Source organism: Meira miltonrushii (genome assembly GCF_003144205.1).
Source record: "Meira miltonrushii strain MCA 3882 unplaced genomic scaffold FA14scaffold_3, whole genome shotgun sequence".
NCBI classification, from domain to species: domain Eukaryota; kingdom Fungi; phylum Basidiomycota; class Exobasidiomycetes; order Exobasidiales; family Brachybasidiaceae; genus Meira; species Meira miltonrushii.
In genome coordinates, this window is record NW_020289945.1 from 2534806 (window position 1) to 2556098 (window position 21293).

General features: G+C 44.0%; 9 protein-coding genes across 9 annotated transcripts; 4 read left to right on the plus strand and 5 right to left on the minus strand.

Annotated features, from left to right (window-relative positions):
* The first annotated feature begins 147 nt into the window (after nt 1-147).
* On the plus strand, nt 148-1503 carry FA14DRAFT_70255 (putative MDH1-malate dehydrogenase precursor, mitochondrial). Its single transcript, XM_025502723.1, has one exon. It carries the CDS (start codon nt 456-458, stop codon nt 1455-1457), a length of 1002 nt encoding a protein of 333 aa, XP_025354509.1. The 5' UTR covers nt 148-455; the 3' UTR covers nt 1458-1503.
* FA14DRAFT_70250 (uncharacterized protein) lies at nt 1479-3016 on the minus strand. Its single transcript, XM_025502722.1, has one exon. It carries the CDS (start codon nt 2998-3000, stop codon nt 1549-1551), a length of 1452 nt encoding a protein of 483 aa, XP_025354510.1. The 5' UTR covers nt 3001-3016; the 3' UTR covers nt 1479-1548.
* An 82-nt stretch (nt 3017-3098) lies between these two features.
* FA14DRAFT_70265 (uncharacterized protein) lies at nt 3099-6296 on the minus strand. Its single transcript, XM_025502724.1, has one exon. The coding sequence runs from the start codon at nt 6236-6238 to the stop codon at nt 3173-3175; it is 3066 nt and encodes a 1021-aa protein (XP_025354511.1). The 5' UTR covers nt 6239-6296; the 3' UTR covers nt 3099-3172.
* A 136-nt stretch (nt 6297-6432) lies between these two features.
* FA14DRAFT_70277 (uncharacterized protein) lies at nt 6433-7099 on the plus strand. The gene is made up of 2 exons (XM_025502725.1): nt 6433-6544; nt 6620-7099. The coding sequence occupies exons 1-2, from the start codon at nt 6473-6475 to the stop codon at nt 7031-7033; spliced, it is 486 nt and encodes a 161-aa protein (XP_025354512.1). The 5' UTR covers nt 6433-6472; the 3' UTR covers nt 7034-7099.
* Nucleotides 6955-10170, minus strand: FA14DRAFT_161685 (uncharacterized protein). Its single transcript, XM_025499234.1, has one exon. It carries the CDS (start codon nt 9884-9886, stop codon nt 7166-7168), a length of 2721 nt encoding a protein of 906 aa, XP_025354513.1. The 5' UTR covers nt 9887-10170; the 3' UTR covers nt 6955-7165.
* FA14DRAFT_70291 (uncharacterized protein) lies at nt 10134-12830 on the plus strand. Its single transcript, XM_025502726.1, has one exon. The coding sequence runs from the start codon at nt 10232-10234 to the stop codon at nt 12656-12658; it is 2427 nt and encodes an 808-aa protein (XP_025354514.1). The 5' UTR covers nt 10134-10231; the 3' UTR covers nt 12659-12830.
* Nucleotides 12814-15908, minus strand: FA14DRAFT_70308 (putative karyopherin beta-1 subunit). Its single transcript, XM_025502727.1, has one exon. The coding sequence runs from the start codon at nt 15649-15651 to the stop codon at nt 12970-12972; it is 2682 nt and encodes an 893-aa protein (XP_025354515.1). The 5' UTR covers nt 15652-15908; the 3' UTR covers nt 12814-12969.
* Nucleotides 15909-16573: 665 nt separating this feature from the next.
* FA14DRAFT_161687 (SAICAR synthase-like protein) lies at nt 16574-19763 on the plus strand. The gene has a single exon (XM_025499235.1). The coding sequence runs from the start codon at nt 16888-16890 to the stop codon at nt 19609-19611; it is 2724 nt and encodes a 907-aa protein (XP_025354516.1). The 5' UTR covers nt 16574-16887; the 3' UTR covers nt 19612-19763.
* On the minus strand, nt 19708-21261 carry FA14DRAFT_70316 (tryptophanyl-tRNA synthetase). The gene has a single exon (XM_025502728.1). It carries the CDS (start codon nt 21223-21225, stop codon nt 19804-19806), a length of 1422 nt encoding a protein of 473 aa, XP_025354517.1. The 5' UTR covers nt 21226-21261; the 3' UTR covers nt 19708-19803.
* Between the last annotated feature and the right edge of the window lie 32 nt (nt 21262-21293).

Here is a 21293-nt window from a genome sequence, read left to right on the forward strand (position 1 = left end):
TGAGACCTCGACATGATCAGTACATTTCACGTGTGCTATAAATGATAGACATTACAGCCTTTCCGAGCACACCCGTGAAAGAGGATGATCACGTAAAAGGATGGATGTAAGACCGGATCGGAGTAGTCGGGCAAGGCACACGTGTAGTATATAAGGCATTGCCTTGTTGCGCGGTGAAAGCGGTAAAAGTAGATTACCGAGTGGAGATTTGTGCGTGTGTGTGAATGAGAAGAATTGAATGTTGAACGCGAATTCGGCTTGAGAGCAGAGTCATTTCCCCAAACTTGCCCCAAGCACCTACAGCACCACCCCAGCTTTGATGTGATTTCGCGCACAGACGGACTTGTGCCCAATATTGACTCTCAGAAAAGAAAGAGGCTCCGATTCCAATTCCAATGTAATTCCCTTTCTTGATTATCATCCAATCTTGAAATATTCTAGATTTTCATAACACAATGTCTTTCAAAGCTGTCGTCGTTGGTGCTGCCGGTGGTATCGGTCAACCTCTATCTCTTTTACTCAAACAATCCACTTTAGTCAAAGAATTGGCTCTTTACGATGTCGTAAACGCTCCAGGTGTTGCTGCTGATATCTCTCACATCAACACTCCTTCAATCGTAAAGGGATATTTGCCAAAAGATGATGGTTTACAACACGCTCTCAAAGATGCAGATATCGTTGTCATTCCTGCCGGTGTTCCACGTAAGCCAGGTATGACCCGTGATGACCTTTTCAACATTAACGCAAGCATCGTTCGTGATATCTCTGTCGGAATTGCTGCTCATGCACCAAAGGCATTCGTTTTGGTCATCTCTAACCCTGTCAACTCTACCGTTCCAATTGTTGCTGAAGTTTTGAAGAAGAAGGGTGTCTTTGACCCTAAGCGCTTGTTCGGTGTTACAACTTTGGACGTCGTTCGTGCTTCCACTTTCGTGTCCGAAGCTGCAGGCAAGCCAACCGAATCTCTTGAATACCGTATCCCAGTCGTTGGTGGTCACTCTGGTGAAACAATCGTTCCAATTTTGAGCCAAACTCAACCTTCTTCCAACTTTGATCAATCCACTTTGGAAGGTTTGGTTAAGCGTATCCAATTCGGAGGTGATGAAGTCGTCAAGGCAAAGGATGGTGCTGGTTCAGCCACTTTGAGTATGGCTTTCGCTGGTGCTCGTTTCGCAACCGCCGTTTTGGAAGCTGCAAGCGGAAAATCTTCCCAACAACCCGAATACACATACGTTCACCTTTCAGCCGATGCTGGCGGTAAGGAGATCGAATCTTCTTTGCCAGGCAAGGCTGAGTACTTCAGTGTACCTGTCCTTTTGGGCAAGAACGGTGTCGAGAAGATCTTGCCAATCGGTAACACAACCGATTACGAGAAGAAACTCCTCGAAACCGCTGTTAGTCAGTTGAACGGAAACATCTCAAAGGGTGTCTCTTTCGTTGAAAGCTCCAAACTCTAGATGTAATGCAGATGAAACATGATGATTTACTTCAATGAAATTGCTTTTTAGTGTACAATATGTGGAGTATTGTCTGAATGATGTACATTGATTAATTGTTCTTGGCCAAAATCCGGTTGCGAATTGACATGCAAAGACTATCAAAGAGTTGTCTATTACGTCCATAGATCCAAACAAGTAGCATCTGTGTCAAAGGTCTACCTTCCGTCTTTCGCAATGTGATGCGGACACCGACCACTGGTAGGGAGGAGTCTTGTGTTTGTACGACAGCACCCCGAGCCTTCAAACGTCTAGCTTTGCGGGTCCATGTGTCCTCTTTGGCAAAGACAATAAGGTGGGTAGATGTCTGAAATGTATCCTCGGCTAAGTTGGCGTAAAAGCCAGAATCCCGAAGATCGTTCTTGAGGCGAGTTGCGAAATCGATCACATCACCATGTTCATCCAACTCAAAGATATGCTGACTATTTTCAGGCAGCGAAGTTAACTTGTTGGCCTTTTCCAGCTTTGGCAACCGAAAAGCAGTAAACGTCCATACTACCGCCCATCGTTTCGTCTTTCCTTGTAAGAAATCGGTCACTTGTAAATGTGAAGCGTCTCGCTTTTGCAATCCCTCCACAATCGGCTCCACATCCGATAGCTTTCCGATCAAGGTCGTAAACCAGATCACCTCGTCTTTCATCCTTGTGCTTTCATCGATCATTTGCTTGATGAATGATAATTCGCCCCCTACGCAAATCATCTCGTTTGCGGATCCATGACAGACAGCATTTGGTGGTGTTGCTTTTGCTTGCAGTGATTCATCCATCTCAGCTTGACTGGCGTAGAAAGGTGGATTGCACATCGTCATATGGTAGATATATCCTTCTTCTGAAGGTGACGATGTCGAATGCACGGGATTCAGACATGTTGCACATACTTCCTGTGAGCTTGGAAAGAGTGACTGATCTCTTTCCCTTTCCAGCAAGTGAATACGCTTTGTTAAATTGAGAGGATGAGATGCCTTACTGGCAGCGCTATTCCGGTCGTTCCTTGCATCGTGAATCGCTTCTCGAGCATTCTTTAGGGACTCTTTATCGATATCTGTGCCTATGAATTCCCAATTCGAATGCAGTGAACAGCCCAACAATGGGTATATGCATGATGATCCTGTTCCTATGTCTAAGATTCGCAGTGAGGTCTCTCTTTCGACTCTTTTGCGCTTTGGTGGTCTGGCATCGGCGGCAATCTCCTCATTTGAAGTTGCGATGAAGTCTTCGAGCTCATGTAGACATGTACTGTTCCATATCTCCTCCATCCAAGCCAAATAATCAAGCCTATTAGGAATTGTTGGACAAAGCCGGTCCTCTTTGAGCGTGATGGTTATGCCGAATTCATGCAACAATGTAGCTTCTGTCACCGCACGCAAAACAGAAGAATTTTTGAAATCAATCTGTTCCCAATTACCATCTTTTCTTTTTCCTACTATCTTTGCTAATCCATCATCCTTTTCCAGCAATTCAATGAAATTCAGCGATTGATTTGCATAAGGATTAAGATGATGCATTTATCGCGAATGTGGGATGGAGTAAAAGATTAAAGTAACCCTACTCCAGTTTATTCTAGCTCACACACTTGAAGAAACGCGCCGAGACCAGGTCAGTATTGTAAACACATGCTAATCAAGAGCAACGAAAATATAAAATACAGTAGAGAGCATATAAGCAAAAAGCATAAGATTATCGATCATTTAACGAAAAAGGATTCATCAAGCCAGTAGAATTGCTAGGCGATCCACCAACGCTTGCTGATCTTCCAATAGAAGGATCCGGAAGACCGCCCAAGAATCGATCGAAATAATCGGTCCATGAAAGATCACCAGTGAATTGGAAGCCTTGCATTCCCGTACCGAGATCATCAAGCAACTGCGGTCGGAAATCTTCCATATTGATCGGTGTATTGCCGCTGATCACATCGAGTGAAGGTGCATGCTGAGGTCGTAAAGGAGAGGAGGAGTGAGGGGATGATGGATTGAATTCATGGCTACTTATTCCTATTCCACCACTTCTTTCTCCAGCACTCATCCGGTTCCATAAATGTGTATGTTGGCCAGTCGCAGGAGAATGCTGTTGTGGTACCATTTGATCGCCACTGATGACGTGCGACATACTTGAACGGCCACGGTCAGAATCAGTACGTGATGGTAGTCTCTTGAATGTTGATTGTTGGCCGATCGGAACAGCAGAACTGGCTTGATGGGCGGCATGTTGCGCATTGTACGGCTGAATAGAAGCTGGTTGCTGACCACTGGACAAGGGCGAATTAGTCGACGGATTTTGATAGCCTCCATCCGTCGTACTCGTCTCAGAACGGAATCGGTTTGCACTCCTCGGTCCATTGTCCAGCCCACCTTGACCGATTGCGTTTAATGTAGCAGGTGCAATACCACCTCCAAGCACGCCACTCTGACGCAACATTTCTTGCATCTTCCTTCGCCTGTCTTCATCTTTAAGAAGTGGCAAGCATCTTAGAGCAATATTTCGTAGTATCCTATGAGCCCGTTGGACCAAAACACTTGCAAATCGGCTTTGCTGATTGTACACTTCCAATGAAAATTCAATAATATCGCTATCTTCCAAAAGCGTTCCCTTGTCATTTGTACCATGCCAAATAGTAAGAATGAATGTTGAAGCGCTCAAAAAGCTCTGATGTAGGAAAAAGTAAGAGATTGAAATACCTCGAATCTGTTGCAAATCCCGCAAAGTTCGAAGGGTACCACGAGCATGGTTTGCACATTGGGGCAACAACATCTTTCGTAGAATGGAATCGTCATTAGAAGGCAGACCTGTTGCACGGACGTCATAGATGAACGGTTTGAGGGTATACAGACGCAAATTAGTCTTTCCAGATTGCAGGAATGCACACAGAATCGGATACGGAGTCGTCTTCACGTCATCCAAGTAAGGCGGGAATTCAACAATCCATTCGTCGATCTTTTTACACATTATCGTCATATCCTTGTAGCTTGGTGACGATGCGGATCCGTTGTATGTACCTGCAGTTTTCGCGGGTTGGTATATGGACGCTATCACCTGGCGAATGAGGATGCCGCCCTTGATTAGATGAACGTATCCGCCCATAAAAGATGGCGTTGTGTCATCTATCCGCATTTCCTCAATTCGACCACCTGTCCGTTCAGCTTCACTTAGAGCCTCCTCACTACACATGAGTGGATATCTCACCGAACAATCTTCCAATCGAATCCCGAATGGTCTTCCCATGTTCAGGCACAAGATCGAATCCAATGCAAATGCTGCCCAGAATGTTCTCCGTCTTCGCTCTTGCTCAAAGGGTGTATAGCCAACGTATGCCTTTTCGGTGTGCAATCCAATATCAAAAATTGCTCTGATTGCTGCTCCCAAAACAGTCCAACTGGTACCAACACCTAGACTGGCAGGCATGAATGCGCTTGACAAGATGAGGACCTGCACATTGATCAAACTTGCAGCGTAAACTTGATGATAAAATCTTGATGCTGATGACCAATGATCTCCTGCACTTTCCGGGTCTTTGGGATCAGCCAACACACGTGGATCATCTTTGAAGAAGCGACTGGAGATGGCCAATACGGTGAATATCAAGCCTCGAAATGCTGAATCCCTATCAGCGCGACCATTTTGCAGATCACGTCGTAATGAAACCTCATGAAGTATTGGAAGGAGTGGATGTAGCCATCGGAAATAATAGTCGAACAATTCGTTCAGCAATTCTGTTGACGGAAAGTGAAATCTTTGAAACCAGCCATCGCTAGCGTAGACGTCGTCCCTACCGACAGCCACCAGCGTCTTCCTTCGAAGTTCTCGTACCCATCCTATCGAATTACGAGGGAATTGTGGCATTGGCGAAGGCAATACAGAAAAGTTGTTCTTTGTTGCACTGACCGAAGAGCTTCTAGGTCGTTTCGCTTCGAGCGGATGTACGGATTGCGTTGCTTGTGTGGAGCTGCCCGGCTCCTGTAGTGGCCTTCTATTCTGGGAGGAAGGACTGGTCGGTCGTGAATCAAGACCTGAGATATTGCCAAAAGTACTACTTCCGCCAAAGTAACGTGGCCTTCCGTCTTCCAAATCGGGCACCATTGGATTATGTTCGGTGCGGGAAGATTCAGATACCGAATGTGCGAAATGATCATCTTGAGCTTTGCTCTCGGATGTAGACGCTTTCTCGTTCTCTTTACGGGCTGCCTCTCCATTATTATCTCCTTTGCTCCCCATCGGACTGGTGATGTGTAGGTCTCCACGTTCGAATTGCGAAGCCAATTCAGGTGCAACACTTCGTAAAGCTGTTAAGAGGGTATCCTTTTGCGATTCCAATATCTCATAACGACCTCTGCTTCGATCAGGCTCCACTGTAAATGAGCAGGTGTATCCCATATTTTCACAATTGTTGCAGGTATTAGACGGGTTCGGTAATCCTTCACATTTGACTTTCTTGCGTCTACATGTATCGCATGCCACTACCACCCTTCTTCGCTTTTTTGGTTTCTTCTTGCCTGAATCATTTTCCTCTTCCCGCTCCTCTTCCTGTCCGCCAGCGTATGTATTCTGACCACCGTTTGTAATATTTGGCAATCCTGCTGCATCACTACGAATTTCCTCGTATATCCCTGCCCCTCGTTCTAGTAAAGGATAAGGAGAAGCTGGTGGCATTGGTCTATTGCCCTCGATGAACGGATACATGCTTGGTCCGTTGAATCGGTTCGAGTTCTCTGCAATTTGAGATCGACCACTTTCCATTTTATCACTCATTTTTGAAATGTCAAGTCATCCTGTGATTTATAGCATCTTTTGGTCAAGATGATCATCGTTAAAGAAGTTGCAATATGCGGGGTCATTTTAGGCAGTTTAGCTCTCTTTTGTGCCTAGCCTAGAAGGCGCGAATCATAATTCAATCGGCGCGAAGAAATGCCATTCATTCAGTCACGCGGACCGCTCAATCGCAGATCTTGCACACCATCATCACAACTACGATAGACCAACAGTATGGTCTACATAAAACGATGGGCTGAGTTCCATTCAAAGTGTGTGGAATTGTACAAGAAATCACCCAATGATGTGAGTAGGAAAGATGGACGATGATCGTTTGATGCAAGAACTGACACAAGAACACCTTCTTCTCTCTTGCTCTAGACCCGATACCTCATCAAAGCCACACCATCACAGCAATGGCTAGTCTTGAAAGTGACAGACGACAATACGGTAAGATCTTGTTGCACTTTGAGTAGCATTTCTGTGCTTGTGCTGACACTTTCCTTTCCTCCACAGTGTCTTAAATTCAGAGCAAGATCAGCAATCATCATCAATAGATTTGAATCTTTTACCCGCGATATGACAGCACTAATGGCAGACTTACCACTACCGTCAGAAGCAGCAGCAGCAGCCTTATCGAAATCGGCACAAAATGTTATGGATATCGATACAGAAGCTGCTGGAGCAGCAGATACAACAACTAAAGCAGGTGGTGCGGCAACAGGAAATGCGACAGCTGGCGGAGGTAGCGGTGGTGGTGCAAATAAGAAAAAGAAGAAGAAGGGCAAAAAGTGAGAAACATTAAATCAACTCAAAATGTACATCAACTGCAATTATATTCGAGATCTTAAAAAGCTTTGTGAGGATGAGTGAGGAAGGGATGGAATTATATAGCACAAGGATGTCTACAATGTGTTTAGCATCTTTTTACAATTTAAAGGCGTCTCGATACCATGCTTCTTCCTCTTCCAATGATCTTTTGATATTTTCACTTTTTCTGAATCCATGGCCTTCTCCTTCATATTCGATGTACTTTGTCTTGACGCCTTGTTTCTTAACAGCTTCGTAAATTGTCTTATTTTGAGCTGGCGGAACCACTTTATCAATCTCGCCTTGCAAGATCAAGAGTGGGGAACGAATACGATCTGCCATATAAATCGGAGAACGAGATTTGTACACTTCTGGTATCTTTTCCGGAGGTCCTCCCATCAATTGATTGACATATTGCGATTCGAATTTGTGCGATTCAGCAGCAAGATCGGCAATGTTAGAAACTCCAAAGTAATCAGCTCCTGCTCCGAATGCATAAGGGCTCAAACAAAGAGCAGCAAGCACGGTATACCCACCGGCCGATCCACCGCTGATTGCAATCTTGTTCGGGTCAGCACGAGGAGGAACAGAGACTGTGGAAGTTCCCTTTTCACCGAATAAGACTGGATAAATGGTGCGATAGACTCGTTCGACTACTGGCAATCCTGGGAGTAAGTTTGGGAAAAGCACTTGCAATTTGTTTCCGTAAGATGAAGTTGGTTTGGAAGCCTTCTCAGATGCGAGGGTACTTCCAGGAGCTTTTGTCGCAACAGCGACGTAATCAATTACCTTCCAACGATGGATCGATTCTTTTGTAAATACGTCTAAAATTGCATCTCGGGGGATAAGCTTTGAATTAGAACTTGTAACGATGAGGTTTGATCTTTCAAGTTCTTTTGAGAACTTCGGCAAGTGGAAGCCACGCACTGTGCTCAATTGAATACCGGTATTAGGCATCACCAACACACTTTCGCTTTGAACACGGGTAATATGACGCAAAAGCCAGGTCAATCCACCGGCAAAGACAGCAAAACGAGCATCAACATTTGGAATGAATGAGGAAGCAGCGCCAACTGTTGTACCTATCAACACGTTCATAATAGTATCCAACCACGAGGTTTGTCTTTTGAGTGAAAATTCTACTGCACCGTTGATCATTTGCTTTTCCTTAAGAGATACATTTTGCTCTTGTGCTTTTGAGTCGATTCGTCTGGTCGCCTTGCTATTCTGTTTGCCATGATCGGAAGCTCCCAGATAATTTGCAGCAGCAATCGTATCGCGAACATCAACAACACCCCATTGAGCCATCAAACGATTCATAAATTCTCTGCCGAAACTCGTGCTTCCACCGTAGTTGACTTTGCAAAGTGCATATCCTCGGGATGTCCAATAACTTGTCGATAGATCTAGTCCCGGTGTAGCATGACTTGTAGGCCCACCATGAATTTTCATAATACACGGTGGAGACGTACCTGCCGGTGCTATATAGTCAGGATTGCCTGGTAGGAAGAGCAAAGCGTGCGAAGTGGACTTCTTACCGTTAGGTAATTCTGTAGGGAATTCAATCGGTTCACACTTTGGTAGGAACGTAGGCGAAATTGTGCCATCTTCAATCATGCTAGAGCTACGCTTGATAACGTGCCATGTTGGCTTTCCGTTCACAGCTTTAAGAGCTTCAACCAAATCCAAAACTATCAGAGAAGAAGGCTGACTTGCTTCGGTAGCACGGAAGACGACAGAGTGTGGACCGGCCAGCTGTAACGCATAAATGTCCACAAAGGGTGTCTCCAATTGTCGAATTTGTCCTGTTGGAATGTGTAGCAAATTCAAAGAGCTGTATGCATGCGAAGTGACGATACATACTAGCCAATCGGGTGATAGTACGACAAAATCTGAATTGCCCAATGACCATGGTGGACTGGAAAAGTCCCCTTCGAACGGCTTCGTGAGCAAAGGCTTGAGATCGTTGATTTGAATGGTGGTAGATTTTTCATCACTGTATATGCTTACTTTCCATGGGTTTGCAAATCCACTCTTGTCCCGAGTAAAGTACAAAGTGTCGCTGCTAGCCCAGACAGGATGCCTTGCGACCTCATCAGTGTTATTACCACATACTTTCTTGTCCGCTTCGAAGCGCGGTTGATCGTTCTCCAGTACGAATCTAGCAACCCACATTTCTGTTGCCCAGAATGGCATACTTGGATGATTCCAAGCAACGTAAGCCGCATGATTACCATCGGCAGAGAAACGAGGCGATGTGTAAAAGTCGTAGCCTTGAGCAACTGTGTAGACTTTTCTTGTTTCGGTATGAATAGCAACTAGTGTATTGACCACTTTTGATGGTTCATCAAATGTGTGATCTTCTTGAATGGCCAAAATATATGGCAAAGTGGGATGCTTGCTGAAATCGGCATAACGGAATGCTTTATGGTCTTCTGTAATTTGACGCACATTCCCTTTTCCATCAGCAATGAAGATATTAAAAGACTTGTAGTCTGTAAAAATCGCAGAACCATCACCAAACTTGGCTACCGCACCACCTCCATATTCGTGTACTCCAGAACGTACATTGTATTCTCCTTTTGAAAGATCCAATTTGTCTTCTACTAATACACCGCTACGAGCTGCCTCTAGTGAATCCAAACGAATCGTCTGTTTTACAAAGGCTGCACGACCGCTTTCTTCAGGTCTGTTTTCCACATAAGCAATTTCCGCTTGATTTGCATTAGATGACAGAACTGTAATTTCGCCAAATGAAACACTTTTTTGTGTCAATATATCGGCAGTGATTGGTGATTTCCATGTACCGTATGGGGCTACAGTCTTGCTGCTAGCCATTTTGGAAGATGTTGAATGAATATATCTTGTTCGGAAGAATGAGGGAGGTAAAGAAAAGACGGGTGATTTTGGGAAAGGGGATGAACAGAAAGAGCAGTGGTGGTGGTGCTGAAGGATGAGAGGACGTAATAGCACGGTTTTACTCCTCATATAACGACAACAGTACCTAGGTATAGAAATGGTATCATATCACTGAGCATACTAGACAACTTCGGTCATGCGCCAATTACAAGCTAAAAAGCATCCTTTCGCACGGGCCTGTAAGCAAGAAAAGTGTTGTTCTTATGCGAAGTGTTGAGGTACAATCATCTTGTACTTTTACTACTATCAGCTAGTTCGGTCGTAATGGTGGAAATGGAAGAGGGTGTGAAGCAAGTGGTGGACATTTTACAATGCGGCTCAGACGAAGCTCGTAGAATCCTTCAGCATTATGATGGCGATCCAGAACGCGCAATCGATGCATATTTCAGTGGCACCATTCCCTCTACATCCGCCGCCGCGGCCACTGCAACGAATGATGCCAATCAATATCAACAAGCCATCGTTCCATATCAAGCACCAAATGACAATAATCAATCAGTGCAATCCGCTCCCAATGACGCTTCGACACAAGATCAACCTACAGGCTGGGATGCTCCACCTTCATTTATAGGTCCAAAAACACCGCCTTCCACCAACAACAATAATGGTAACACAACGACATCATGGGCCGATCGAGCAAGCGAAGGCATTCGGAGAAGCGAACGTAATGCAAAAAAGAGATCATCTCCGATCGATTTAACAGGCGATGATGAAGACGAAGATTTTCGAAAAGCTATGCAAGCGTCATTGGAAAGTGAATCAAATCGTCAAAAAAGACATCAAGAGTACGGCATAGGTGGAAATGAAAGCAAACAAAATGCAAGTGGGATACACGGAGTGAATGCAGACGAAGAAGCTTTAAATAGAGCGATTGAGGCAAGCATGCTTCAAAGTTCATCCAATACACGAGATCAAACGCCGGCACTGTCCAACAGTCACCTTGATTCGATAGGCGGAAAAGATATTCGCTCAAACAATCAACCGGTAGGTATTGTAGCACCACTGCCATTCATGCGTATCTTTGCACTGGCACTTCAAGCACTGTATGCTGCAGAACCATTTCGCGATGCTCTTTTAGCCGTACAATTCACCGATATTCGAATAACAGAAGCAAACGAGCAGGGGCTAGACGATCTCATGACAGATTATTGGCGCGGAAGAAGTCCTGCAAATATCAATAGACCTGCAGGAGAAGTATGGGTAAAGAATGCAATTCTTACGAAGGAACAAGAAGGGATCGATATCTTTATGCGTCTGATGACGCTATTCGCTTTTATGACATACACCAAAAGATCACTTGTTGTGGCTGAAGATGTGATCACGCATAGTCCAATTCGAACGAATTACTCTTACGTGATGAATAGCGAACGTAAGCCTCCGCACGATATCCTTGCTTGCTACGTACAAGGCCTTCTTGATGTTTTGACCAATGTGAGCGTGGACTTGGAGAGACGATCACCACAAACCTGTAATTCATTAGCATTCAAGAAAACTTTTCAATCTTTTACTGTCAATGCAATTGCACCACTAAAAGAAGAGGATCAACTCAAAAGTCCAAGAAAACCTCGTGGTGATCCGTACGAATCATTCGTGCATACGGTAATGCAAACAAAGACAAACAATACAATTTATCGTGCTTTATACGCATGTTTGGCAGAAGAAAAAACGTTGTATTCCAACCCGGCAGAAAGCCTGTTCTTTTCTTTGGGCAGACCAGGCTTATACAATCCCAATTTTGCATCAGGATGGCAGGCAGGCGGAGGAGAGGATGCCGAATCATCATTTAAAGTAGATCCTTTTATTTACTTGGATGCATTCATGTTTCATCGTCGAAATGGCGTTCAATTAGGATTGGATCCTGCTGATGTCAAGCAACGTCAAACACGTATAGAGGAGCTGGAGAAATATAGAAAAGCAATCGTAATGCATGAAGGAGAAGATGTTCGATCAAATCTACGAGCTAGCATTGAATATTTCCAGAGCCTTTGCGTCGACGATGGAAAGGATGAACTGCGTACGATCAGTCTGAATGAAGCAGGTCCAAGGCTAGAGGCAATTCTTGCTCATCTGGAAGAAGAGGTTGCAAGAGTTGATTCTATCTTGATTGAGAAGAAAGTAGAGAATGAAAGAGCAAGATCGGCAATTTTGGATGACTTTGAGAAAATGTTGGAGGACCCTGAATACCAAACTATGAAGTACGAGCTTCAAGCAGTATTGGTAGACGATGGAATTGATAATGCGTGGGCGTATGTCTGTCAACGAGACGATAACGGTGGGAAGGATAAATGGTGGAGGATATGCGCTGGTGAGGTTAAGGAAGCGTATCTACTTGATGTTCTCAATGAGAAGAACACAATCAACTTCCTCGTTTACTCGGCCACTGAAGAAACAAAACGGATACTGGCAAAACTTCGTTCACCTTCTGATGAAGATGTAATGGCGCTTGATGATGAGCCAACCAAAGCCGGACTTCCAAGACGATCGAGTGAATCAAATCATTGGTTGTTGAAACAACCTTTGATCGAGGCTATAGAACATGATAATGCATCTTTTGGTAGGCAATTGGCAGGGGAGATACCTATTTCAACTGATGCACAATTTACAACTCAAGGAATTGCCAATTCGGCAAATGCGAATAATGGCGGGAATGAAACTGGTATAGAAGATGAACAAATGACAATCGAAGCTTAGCTGTAATATAACACTTTTTCAATATTGTAATGCATTTCACTGTAGAAAGAATTTATCTGAATAAAAGGGACATTGGATATATTTTGTAAAAAGGAGAATTGATGCTGGAGAGATTTTTGTCTGCATTGCGATTATGCAATACGAGAAGTACATGAATGATAAAACAACATATTGAAGATGCTCTAGGAGAGTATGGATTGTTGAGAAAAAAGGAGAGAAAGGCCAAAGAAAAGTCCACCGTTAAGCTTACAATGGACGAAAGAAGACAAAAGGGATTGATTGAACACTACGACTGACACAAGACAAATAATTTATGCTGTAGCTGGCATACTGACTGAATTAGGAGCGCCTTGCGCTAGATCAGAAGCACCAGTTCCAGCAGAAGCAATCTTGACTTGTTCTCTTGCCCAAGCAGCTGTTCGTCTTGTCTCTTGACCGAATGTGCGATTACGAGCTTCTTTGATCAAATCGGGTATCCAACCTGCAGAAAGCATTGGTTTCAATTCTCCCGATCCAAATGCGTTACAAAGATCACCCAAAAGACCAACTGCACTGCGCAACAATGGCTCTGTTCTTTCTGCACCAGCATCAGTTGCAATACTTTGCAAGAAAGTAAAGATCGCTTCCACAAACGGTTTGAGTAATTGGATCTGGTTGTCACCACGTAATCCACCTACAATTCCAACGTATGCCTCTGCAATACCTTCACGAAGAGTGATGATGAAATCAATCATTTCGTAATCTGCAGGATTTTGCGTGCCAACAGAAGCGGCAGCTTGCTGTAGAACAGCCATAGTTGTCTGTAAGAATGGCTCGAATCCAGCTCCGATTCCCAGTGCAATATCGCCAAAGCTGCTCAAGATCGTTGGTTTGACGTCTCGGCTGAGTGTTTGACTTTGAAGATTGCCAAAGAGAACGTTCATGAATTCTCCTGCGTAGGTGTTTGCACGACTGCCCAAAGCACGGCAAATATCACCCACCAAACCCACAGATGTCTTGCATAATTGTGTCTCTTCATGTCTTCGTAATCCTTCACTTAGGAAAGGGGAGAAAGCGCTCAAGTACTTTTCAAAGTCTGCTTCTAGCGCAATGATCATCGATCCAACTGCCATGAATGCATCTTCCAATGCTTCACTCTGTCTTCCGCAATTCTGGATTGTGGTCAAAAGGCTGTTCATAATTCTATCGCTGAGCGGTGCGATTTCTTTGCCCAATCTACGAATGATTGCTTGAATAACACTGCAAATGTTTGTCTGTAATTCTGACCAATTATTACGATCATCAATACCAACAAGTTGAGACACGACACCATTTAGATGCTCTTGACGATCCAACATTGTGACAATTGTTGTGCTGGCCAGAGGCAAGCAGTCAGCCGCACAGCCGGACATGGCGGTCGACAATGCTTCGTAAGCTGATGTACGTGCATTATGCTCGTTGTTGGGTCTATCAGTTGCAGCTAGAAGATTTGATACAATATCGGGCATGAACGGTGAAATTGGACTTGTTTGTGCAGGTGAGCCATCGGGCTGCAAAGCTGCAGAGCCGCCCAATTGATCAGTCACATTGAGCAAGATCCATCCACTAAGCATGGCAATATGTGGTCGATCGCCAAGTCCAGCGATTGCCGCGCGCACAAGAGGGGGCAAATGAACTTCTAGAGAAATGACTTCGATGAGCAAGTCTGTAATTCTTCCAAGCGTCCAAGCAACGGAATCCTTCACTGCTGCATTAGAATCTGTCATCATTTCGATGATTGTAGGTAGAGCTTGTTCGACTAGTGGTGTCAGAGTACGCATATCGGGACCGTCAAGGATTTGTCCGAAGCAAAGAACGGCTGCGTCTCTTTCTCTCCATTCTGTGCTGCGAATGTTGCCTTCGATAAAGGGAATGGCAAGGTGCACAATATCATCTGCAACGCATTGCGCCAAAAGGCCAATACAAACACCGGCAGCCTTTGAGACATCCCATTCGTCTTCATCAGCATCTTCATCTTGTTGTCGTAGCAATTCCATCAAAACGGGCATGATCTGTGGTGCTGAGATACGGGCGAAATGGTAGCAAGGCCGAACGGGTTCTTCGCCGTATTCTGCTGCTTCTTGTGCTTCCAAAACCAAATCGATCTCTTCTTCGCAAATTGTTGACCAGAATTCGATTGCTTGAAGTGCTACTCTTTGTTCGGGGTCTCGCATACTTATGACGGTTAATCCAAAGAGAGCGTGTTCAACGTAGTAATGCATCTTGTCATAATACAACTGCATGATGCGCACAAGACATTCGTATGCTGCCACTTTGATGTCAATGTTTGCAGTTTGCGTTGCTTCACAGACTACTTGCATGATATAATTACGCTCTCCTTCTCGTTCAAAGTTTGCTTTGACAAATTCGAGAGAGTTGAACAAAGCTTGTAAAGCGGCCAATTGAATCTCAGGCGACGATTCATCGCGATGTGCACCTTGAATCACTGCTGTCAAGATTTGGTCGGATTGACTTTCAAGAGTGCGCGCTGGAGCTGATTCACAGATGAAACCGATTGCCTGCAACGTTGCCCTTCGAAGATTTTTATTGTTGACATCTCCCATTGCTTCTAGCAATTGTCTGATCAAATTTTGACTTTGGCCTCGAGGTAATTCAACAGTTGTGATTGCTGCTAACACTTGTGCACTTGCCAAGCCAGCACGAGAATCTTGACTGCCGAGTGTGTTGAACGTTTTCGTTTTGATTTCATTACGTACATCTTCGGATAATTCGAACCATCTTCTGGCATATTCGTCTGATCGTTGAGCTTCACGAGCCGAGAGTGCATTTTTGATCGCAAGACCGGCAGCGTTACGAATATGAGAAGGAGCACTTTCGTTTGCCAATTCTGAGACGAGAGTTGTCATGTATGCCGGATAACTATCTTGAGCTGCTGCTGATAGCTTTTGCTCTGCTCCTTGACGGGTTGCCGCATCAGGACTGAGCGAGTTTGCCAGCAATTCAGCGGCATTCATGGTGGGCAAATTTGAAGATTTACCACAAGATTTGTTTGTTTGATACGGAGCGTGATGATTGTGTAAAAGCGCTGAGTAGCTGTGAAAAAGGAAAGGGGAAAAAGAATGTTTTTGGGGGGGATTGAATCAGCTCTTCTTCAACAGCTTTTGCGTGATTGATTGAAAGATGAGCGCGCTGTTATCGAATGAATCGAAGAGATGATTGTTGGAAAGATTTGAAGAAAAGGACACCCAAATAGATTAACACTTTGTGTGCGTGTGTGTGTGTTGGATTAAAAAGTGTTATTAATTTTAGCGACTCAATGGGCGCCGCGCTGAGTAGAGGGCACTTTCTCTAAGCATTCAAGCAAGTAACCGCGTCAGTGTCGTGCGGCTTTCTTATTCGCTCTGCCCTAGGTCTGATACGCAGCAATCAGCTTATACTTTGTTCAAATCTGTTAAATGGTGTACAAAATGATACTCCTTTCAATGATTAAATATGACATTATGAATCAATCGCGAATCATGAAATACCCTTGAGAAGAAATCACTTATACAATCGATGATATAGCTCTTCCTGGGCGCAGTGACGGCTCCCTCCTTCAGTCACATGTTCGGCCAGAAATCCTCCACAGTAAAGCAACACTCACGCGTGAACGTGTATAAAAAACAGGATGTTAAAGGTGATGAAAGCTGCTGAGAATCGAACTTGGGATACTATCGTTTTTTTGGCTTGTTCCTAGAAAAGAAACTATTCAATCATTGGAAATATTTTTTAACTAGGCTTTGATTTTCATAAAGTGTTTGTGCTTGTGCTTGTGCTTGTGCCCCTTATTCAGCCCTATTTGAGTGACGGGTATAAATATAGACTGATAAAGTGCATAATAGTTTGTGACGTGTTTTTCTTTGTATGAATTAAATTGTGATGTGCTTGGCGCGGTAGTAAATGTCCACATTTCAATGCCTGAGCGGTACACAAATTTCCATTCAAAGGGAGCCCTGTTTTACAAACACGGTAATCCTGCCCGTTCAACTTTGAAGCCGCGGTAAATGGCATTCTTTTGTCTTCATCACCAATCCCCACTTTTCAAGCAATTTATAGAAACACAAGCATCGCCATTTACGAATGTTGATGCATAACGATCTACCAAAGATCAAATTGCTTTGAGGAAACAACAGAAGCAATCTTGATTCTCAACAACCAAATTCAAATAATATCATTACAAACTCTCAAGAGACAAAGATTGATCGCCTCTCATGTTGAGCGGTGCATCATTTCTATCTTATCAAAATGCTCCATTAAAATCAATTCGAGATGCTATCAAAGATGAGGAACACCATATCGTTCGAGTCAACGATGAGGGAACGGGAGAAATATACGACTTGAACTTAAGTCAATCGGCTCCCTATGCATCCCCGGTGGTACACAATGGCAATGAGATGAAGAAAGCACAAAGTGAGACAGATACACAAGATTCAAGTCAGATAGTCACACCTTCTTCTGCTGCCACAATGACACCAATCACACCAATGAATGGTGAAGCAGTGACCAATGGTAAACCAGGGATGCAAGAAGTGAACGGATCATCCCCTGTCTCTTCAGGTCGCAGGATGCTTCATTTACCCCAGATTGTCAGTAGAAGGCATGCCAACTCATCGAACAGATCGAATGGAACTGGTGAAGCAATGTCAAGCGTCATTCCAACATCGCTTGATAATCAAGATCGAAGACTGAATGCGATTGCGCCAAATAGTAGTATAGGCTACCAATCGACTGGATCAACAGATATGCCAAATTTGGTCAGACGTCCAATGGCAGGAGAGTTACCGCCATCGCCTCCGCTTGAAGCTGATATGCAACAGTACATTAGCTCAAAAGACCTTGAGTTGGCTGGCTCGAATGAACAAGGCTCTACAAGTACATCGGCTGAAATTGTCATTCGAGCAGCACCTCGTCGTGCAATGACGGATGATCCACCTTCCAGCAAACGTACACGAAAACATATGATGCGCGAACCCAGTGAGATCTCCAATGCAAGTACAGCTTACCATTCGGCTATCTCTCACGAAGGTTTATCAGAAGAAGAAGATCCATCCGAAGAATCACGCAAACAACGTTTTACTGATTCTCCTTTGACAGCTGAGCCAACTTCATCACTTTTGCATCCGTCTTCTGCACTTAAGTCTGATCAGACTGGCTTATTAGCAGGATCGGATCTTTCACGTCGGGTATCTCCCTCCCCTTCGATAGGTGCTATCTCAGGCTCTTCAACACACCAAGCCGGCCAAAGACAACCGATACCCATCCGTCGCAATACAACAGGAACGAGTGCTGTTGGGCAACCAAAACGTCGAACAGGATCAGTCGGCAGTACTGGAACGCGAGATTCTCGTCACAGTAGTCGTGAACGAGACTTCATGGGCCCAAATGCTGCTACATCATCCTACTTTGATGAAATTGGAAGCGGAATAGCAGGAGCTGCAACGCCTTTGCGAACGGGAGACGCAGGGTTCGATGAAGCGATCGCAAAACAATTTAATCAATTACGTCGCGAACGTGAATCGAAGAAGAAGATGCGTGAACAAGAAGTTGAACAAGCACAGCCTTCTGATAGTGTCGTGAAAGGTGGATCAGCTCTAGTACGTGCGAGAAGTGGACGTCGTCAAACGGACGAAGAGCCAAAAGCACTCATCGGGAACGTTATCGGTGAAGGCCATGTGAACTACGTGTTGATGTACAACATGCTTACCGGTATTCGAATTGGTGTGAGCCGTTGTCAAGCCAAAATGAAACGGCCTTTGACTGATGCAGATTACATGGCAAAGCATAAATTCACCTTTGATATCATCGGTAATGAATTGACACCATCGGCAAAGTACGATTTCAAGTTCAAGGATTATGCTCCTTGGGTCTTTCGTGAATTACGTGAACATTTTCACTTGGATGCAGCCGATTATTTGTTGTCATTGACATCCAAATATATCCTTTCCGAACTTGGATCGCCAGGAAAGTCTGGATCATTCTTTTATTTCTCTAGGGACTACCGTTTCATCATCAAGACCATCCGACATAACGAGCACAAGTTTTTGAGACGGATTCTTAAGGACTATCATCTGCACATCAAAGAGAACCCACACACTCTATTGAGCAGATTCTACGGCTTACATCGTGTCAAGCTGCCCGGAGGAAAGAAGATCCATTTCGTAATTATGAACAATCTTTTCCCGCCCCACAAGGATATCCACGAAACATATGATTTGAAAGGAAGTGCAGTCGGAAGGGAGTACCCTGAAGAGAAGGCAGCACAGAAAAAGGGAGCAGTTTTGAAGGACTTGAATTGGATAAAAAGAGGCAGGGAACTTGAATTGGGACCAGCAAAGAATGCAATGCTAGAGGCACAAATCCGAAGTGATGTTGCCTTACTACAACGATTGGGCATAATGGATTACAGTCTCTTGATAGGATTGCACGATATGAAGAGAGGAAATAAAGAAGGTCTACGTCAGGATGCCTTGCAAGTCGTTCAACCGAACAACACTGCAAATCAAAAGGTGGCAAACGGCGGTCCACCTGGACAGTTGAGAAGGGAACCAACAACAAGAATGGAAAAAGAAGCTTATGCATTACGAACGGCTATCCGTAGATCTGATGCAAAAGCACTCAATTCAACAGCAACAGCCAAATTACCCGAACGCGAGACAAGTGATAGTCATCATTTCATCTTTTATCAAGATGATGGAGGTTTCCGTTCAACAGATATGGAAAATCGTCCAACAGATTGGATTTATTATTTCGGTATCATTGACACTTTGACTTTGTACAATTCCGTCAAAAGATCCGAACATTATTGGAAAAGCATCACACATAACTCAAAAATGATTTCTTCTATTCATCCTGTTCCTTATGGAACTCGATTTTGCAATTTCTTATTCTCGCTCGTCAAAGGTGCGGATAAATCCAAAAGACCAAGAATGCAATAGACGATTTTGATCGTCTGAATCATCAATACACTCATTATTCAATTTTAGAAATCGATGCACACGCTCTTTATTTCTCTCGCAAAATACGCTTATAACGACCAATATTTGCATAATACCCTGTACAATTTTACACAGAATTTCATTTTTTAGCAATTCTACTATGAAGCGTGAGAGATAGATGCTGAAAAGGTACTAATCTTTACTCTTTTGTGCTTTTGAAGCTGCAAGTGCAGCATTGGCCGATTTGATTACGGTTGCCGTTGCTAGTAGTTCTGCTTGGCGATGAACAGTTGAGCCTGGCTTGGCTGGTGCGGGGTCAATCTTTCGATCTTTGTCCATGAATTGATTTACGAGATCATCAGTCACCTTTGCACGACGTTCTTGGAAAGCACCAACGATTTGTTGTAAAACGGCAACCGCTCTATCCTTCATCTCTCCAGATAACAATTCTCCTGCACGATATTGCCTTGCCAATTCTGCCATTTCTTCATCATCATCAACGAAGAAGAGCATGTATTGGTATGCAACGTCCACATCCGGATTTCCTCCTAATCTACGATGGTCTTCCAATTTTTCTTGTCCACCACTGAAAGCTGATTTGACCTTCTTAGAAATCTTTTTCATCGTATCAGTCATATAAATACTGCTATTTTCATCACTTGCGCTCATCTTTGTTTGTGGACCTTGCAAAGAAGGGAAGAATTTCGAATGAATCAAACTTGGTTTAGGGTATTTAAGTCGTACGGCAACATCTCTCGTCTGACGGAAATAAGGATCTTGATCGATCGCACATGGGATCAAACATGGAACATCATGTTTGCTACCATAAATTTGCGGGAACGAATTACTGAAAGAAGGTGCTGCTTGAATGGAAACAAAGTGCAATTTTCCAACACTGTCACTATCGTTGAAGCCAAATGTTCCTTTTGATTGATTGGTTGTGATTAAACGTGCGATTCGAACGACGTTATGGTAGAACGGTCCTCCGACATAGTTCAAGTTGGAGAAAATGAAAGTCTTTTCCAAGTTGAAGCCACATGCAATGATATCTTTCGCATTGTCAAATGAGAACTTCATAACATCTTCCAATTTCAAGTTTGGCTTGAATAAGAACTTTTCGTCATCTGTCAATTGGATCACGAGTGGTACGTCGAAAACGTCCTGTAGCCACTTGGTGAACAAGAATGGGATCAGATGTCCCAAGTGCATGCTACTGCTACTTGGACCACGACCGGTATAGAGGTAAAAAGGTTTACCTTGTTCATATTTGTTCAAAATGACGTCCAATTCCCGATGACTGAAGAACGTTCCGCGCCTTAGTAAAGGATGTGGTTTCCAGCCAGTCAATTTCTCAAATCGTTCTAATAGTTCTGGTGTGATTTCTCTTGTACCAAATTCTTTGATTAGCTTTGTATAATCGATTGCCACTTGTACACCGTTCACTACCGCACCTTCAACATCCCAAGGTGTAACTTTTTGCGTACCTTCTTGTGCTGTTGTTGCTTCTTGTGTGATCGGCTGCGTTCCCGCTGGTGCTTGTGATGAGGTGGAAGGTGTTTCCTGAATTGATGTTGTCGCTAACGACTCAGTGATCTTGTCTGTGCCTCCAGACATGATTGCTTAAGATGGAGAGTAAGTAGGTGTGTACGTATGAAGGAAGATGAATGATGTACCCCATTGTG

Bases quoted from the DNA above. Each gene is read 5' to 3' on its own strand.
- FA14DRAFT_161685 (XM_025499234.1), bottom strand. From the start codon at position 9,886: ATGGCTAGCAGCAAGACTGTAGCCCCATACGGTACATGGAAATCACCA.
- FA14DRAFT_70265 (XM_025502724.1), bottom strand. From the start codon at position 6,238: ATGAGTGATAAAATGGAAAGTGGTCGATCTCAAATTGCAGAGAACTCG.
- FA14DRAFT_70277 (XM_025502725.1), top strand. From the start codon at position 6,473: ATGGTCTACATAAAACGATGGGCTGAGTTCCATTCAAAGTGTGTGGAA. The intron at 6,545-6,619 runs GTGAGTAGGAAA...CTCTTGCTCTAG, and splicing joins ACAAGAAATCACCCAATGAT to ACCCGATACCTCATCAAAGC.
- FA14DRAFT_161687 (XM_025499235.1), top strand. From the start codon at position 16,888: ATGTTGAGCGGTGCATCATTTCTATCTTATCAAAATGCTCCATTAAAA.
- FA14DRAFT_70250 (XM_025502722.1), bottom strand. From the start codon at position 3,000: ATGCATCATCTTAATCCTTATGCAAATCAATCGCTGAATTTCATTGAA.
- FA14DRAFT_70316 (XM_025502728.1), bottom strand. From the start codon at position 21,225: ATGTCTGGAGGCACAGACAAGATCACTGAGTCGTTAGCGACAACATCA.
- FA14DRAFT_70291 (XM_025502726.1), top strand. From the start codon at position 10,232: ATGGTGGAAATGGAAGAGGGTGTGAAGCAAGTGGTGGACATTTTACAA.
- FA14DRAFT_70308 (XM_025502727.1), bottom strand. From the start codon at position 15,651: ATGAATGCCGCTGAATTGCTGGCAAACTCGCTCAGTCCTGATGCGGCA.
- FA14DRAFT_70255 (XM_025502723.1), top strand. From the start codon at position 456: ATGTCTTTCAAAGCTGTCGTCGTTGGTGCTGCCGGTGGTATCGGTCAA.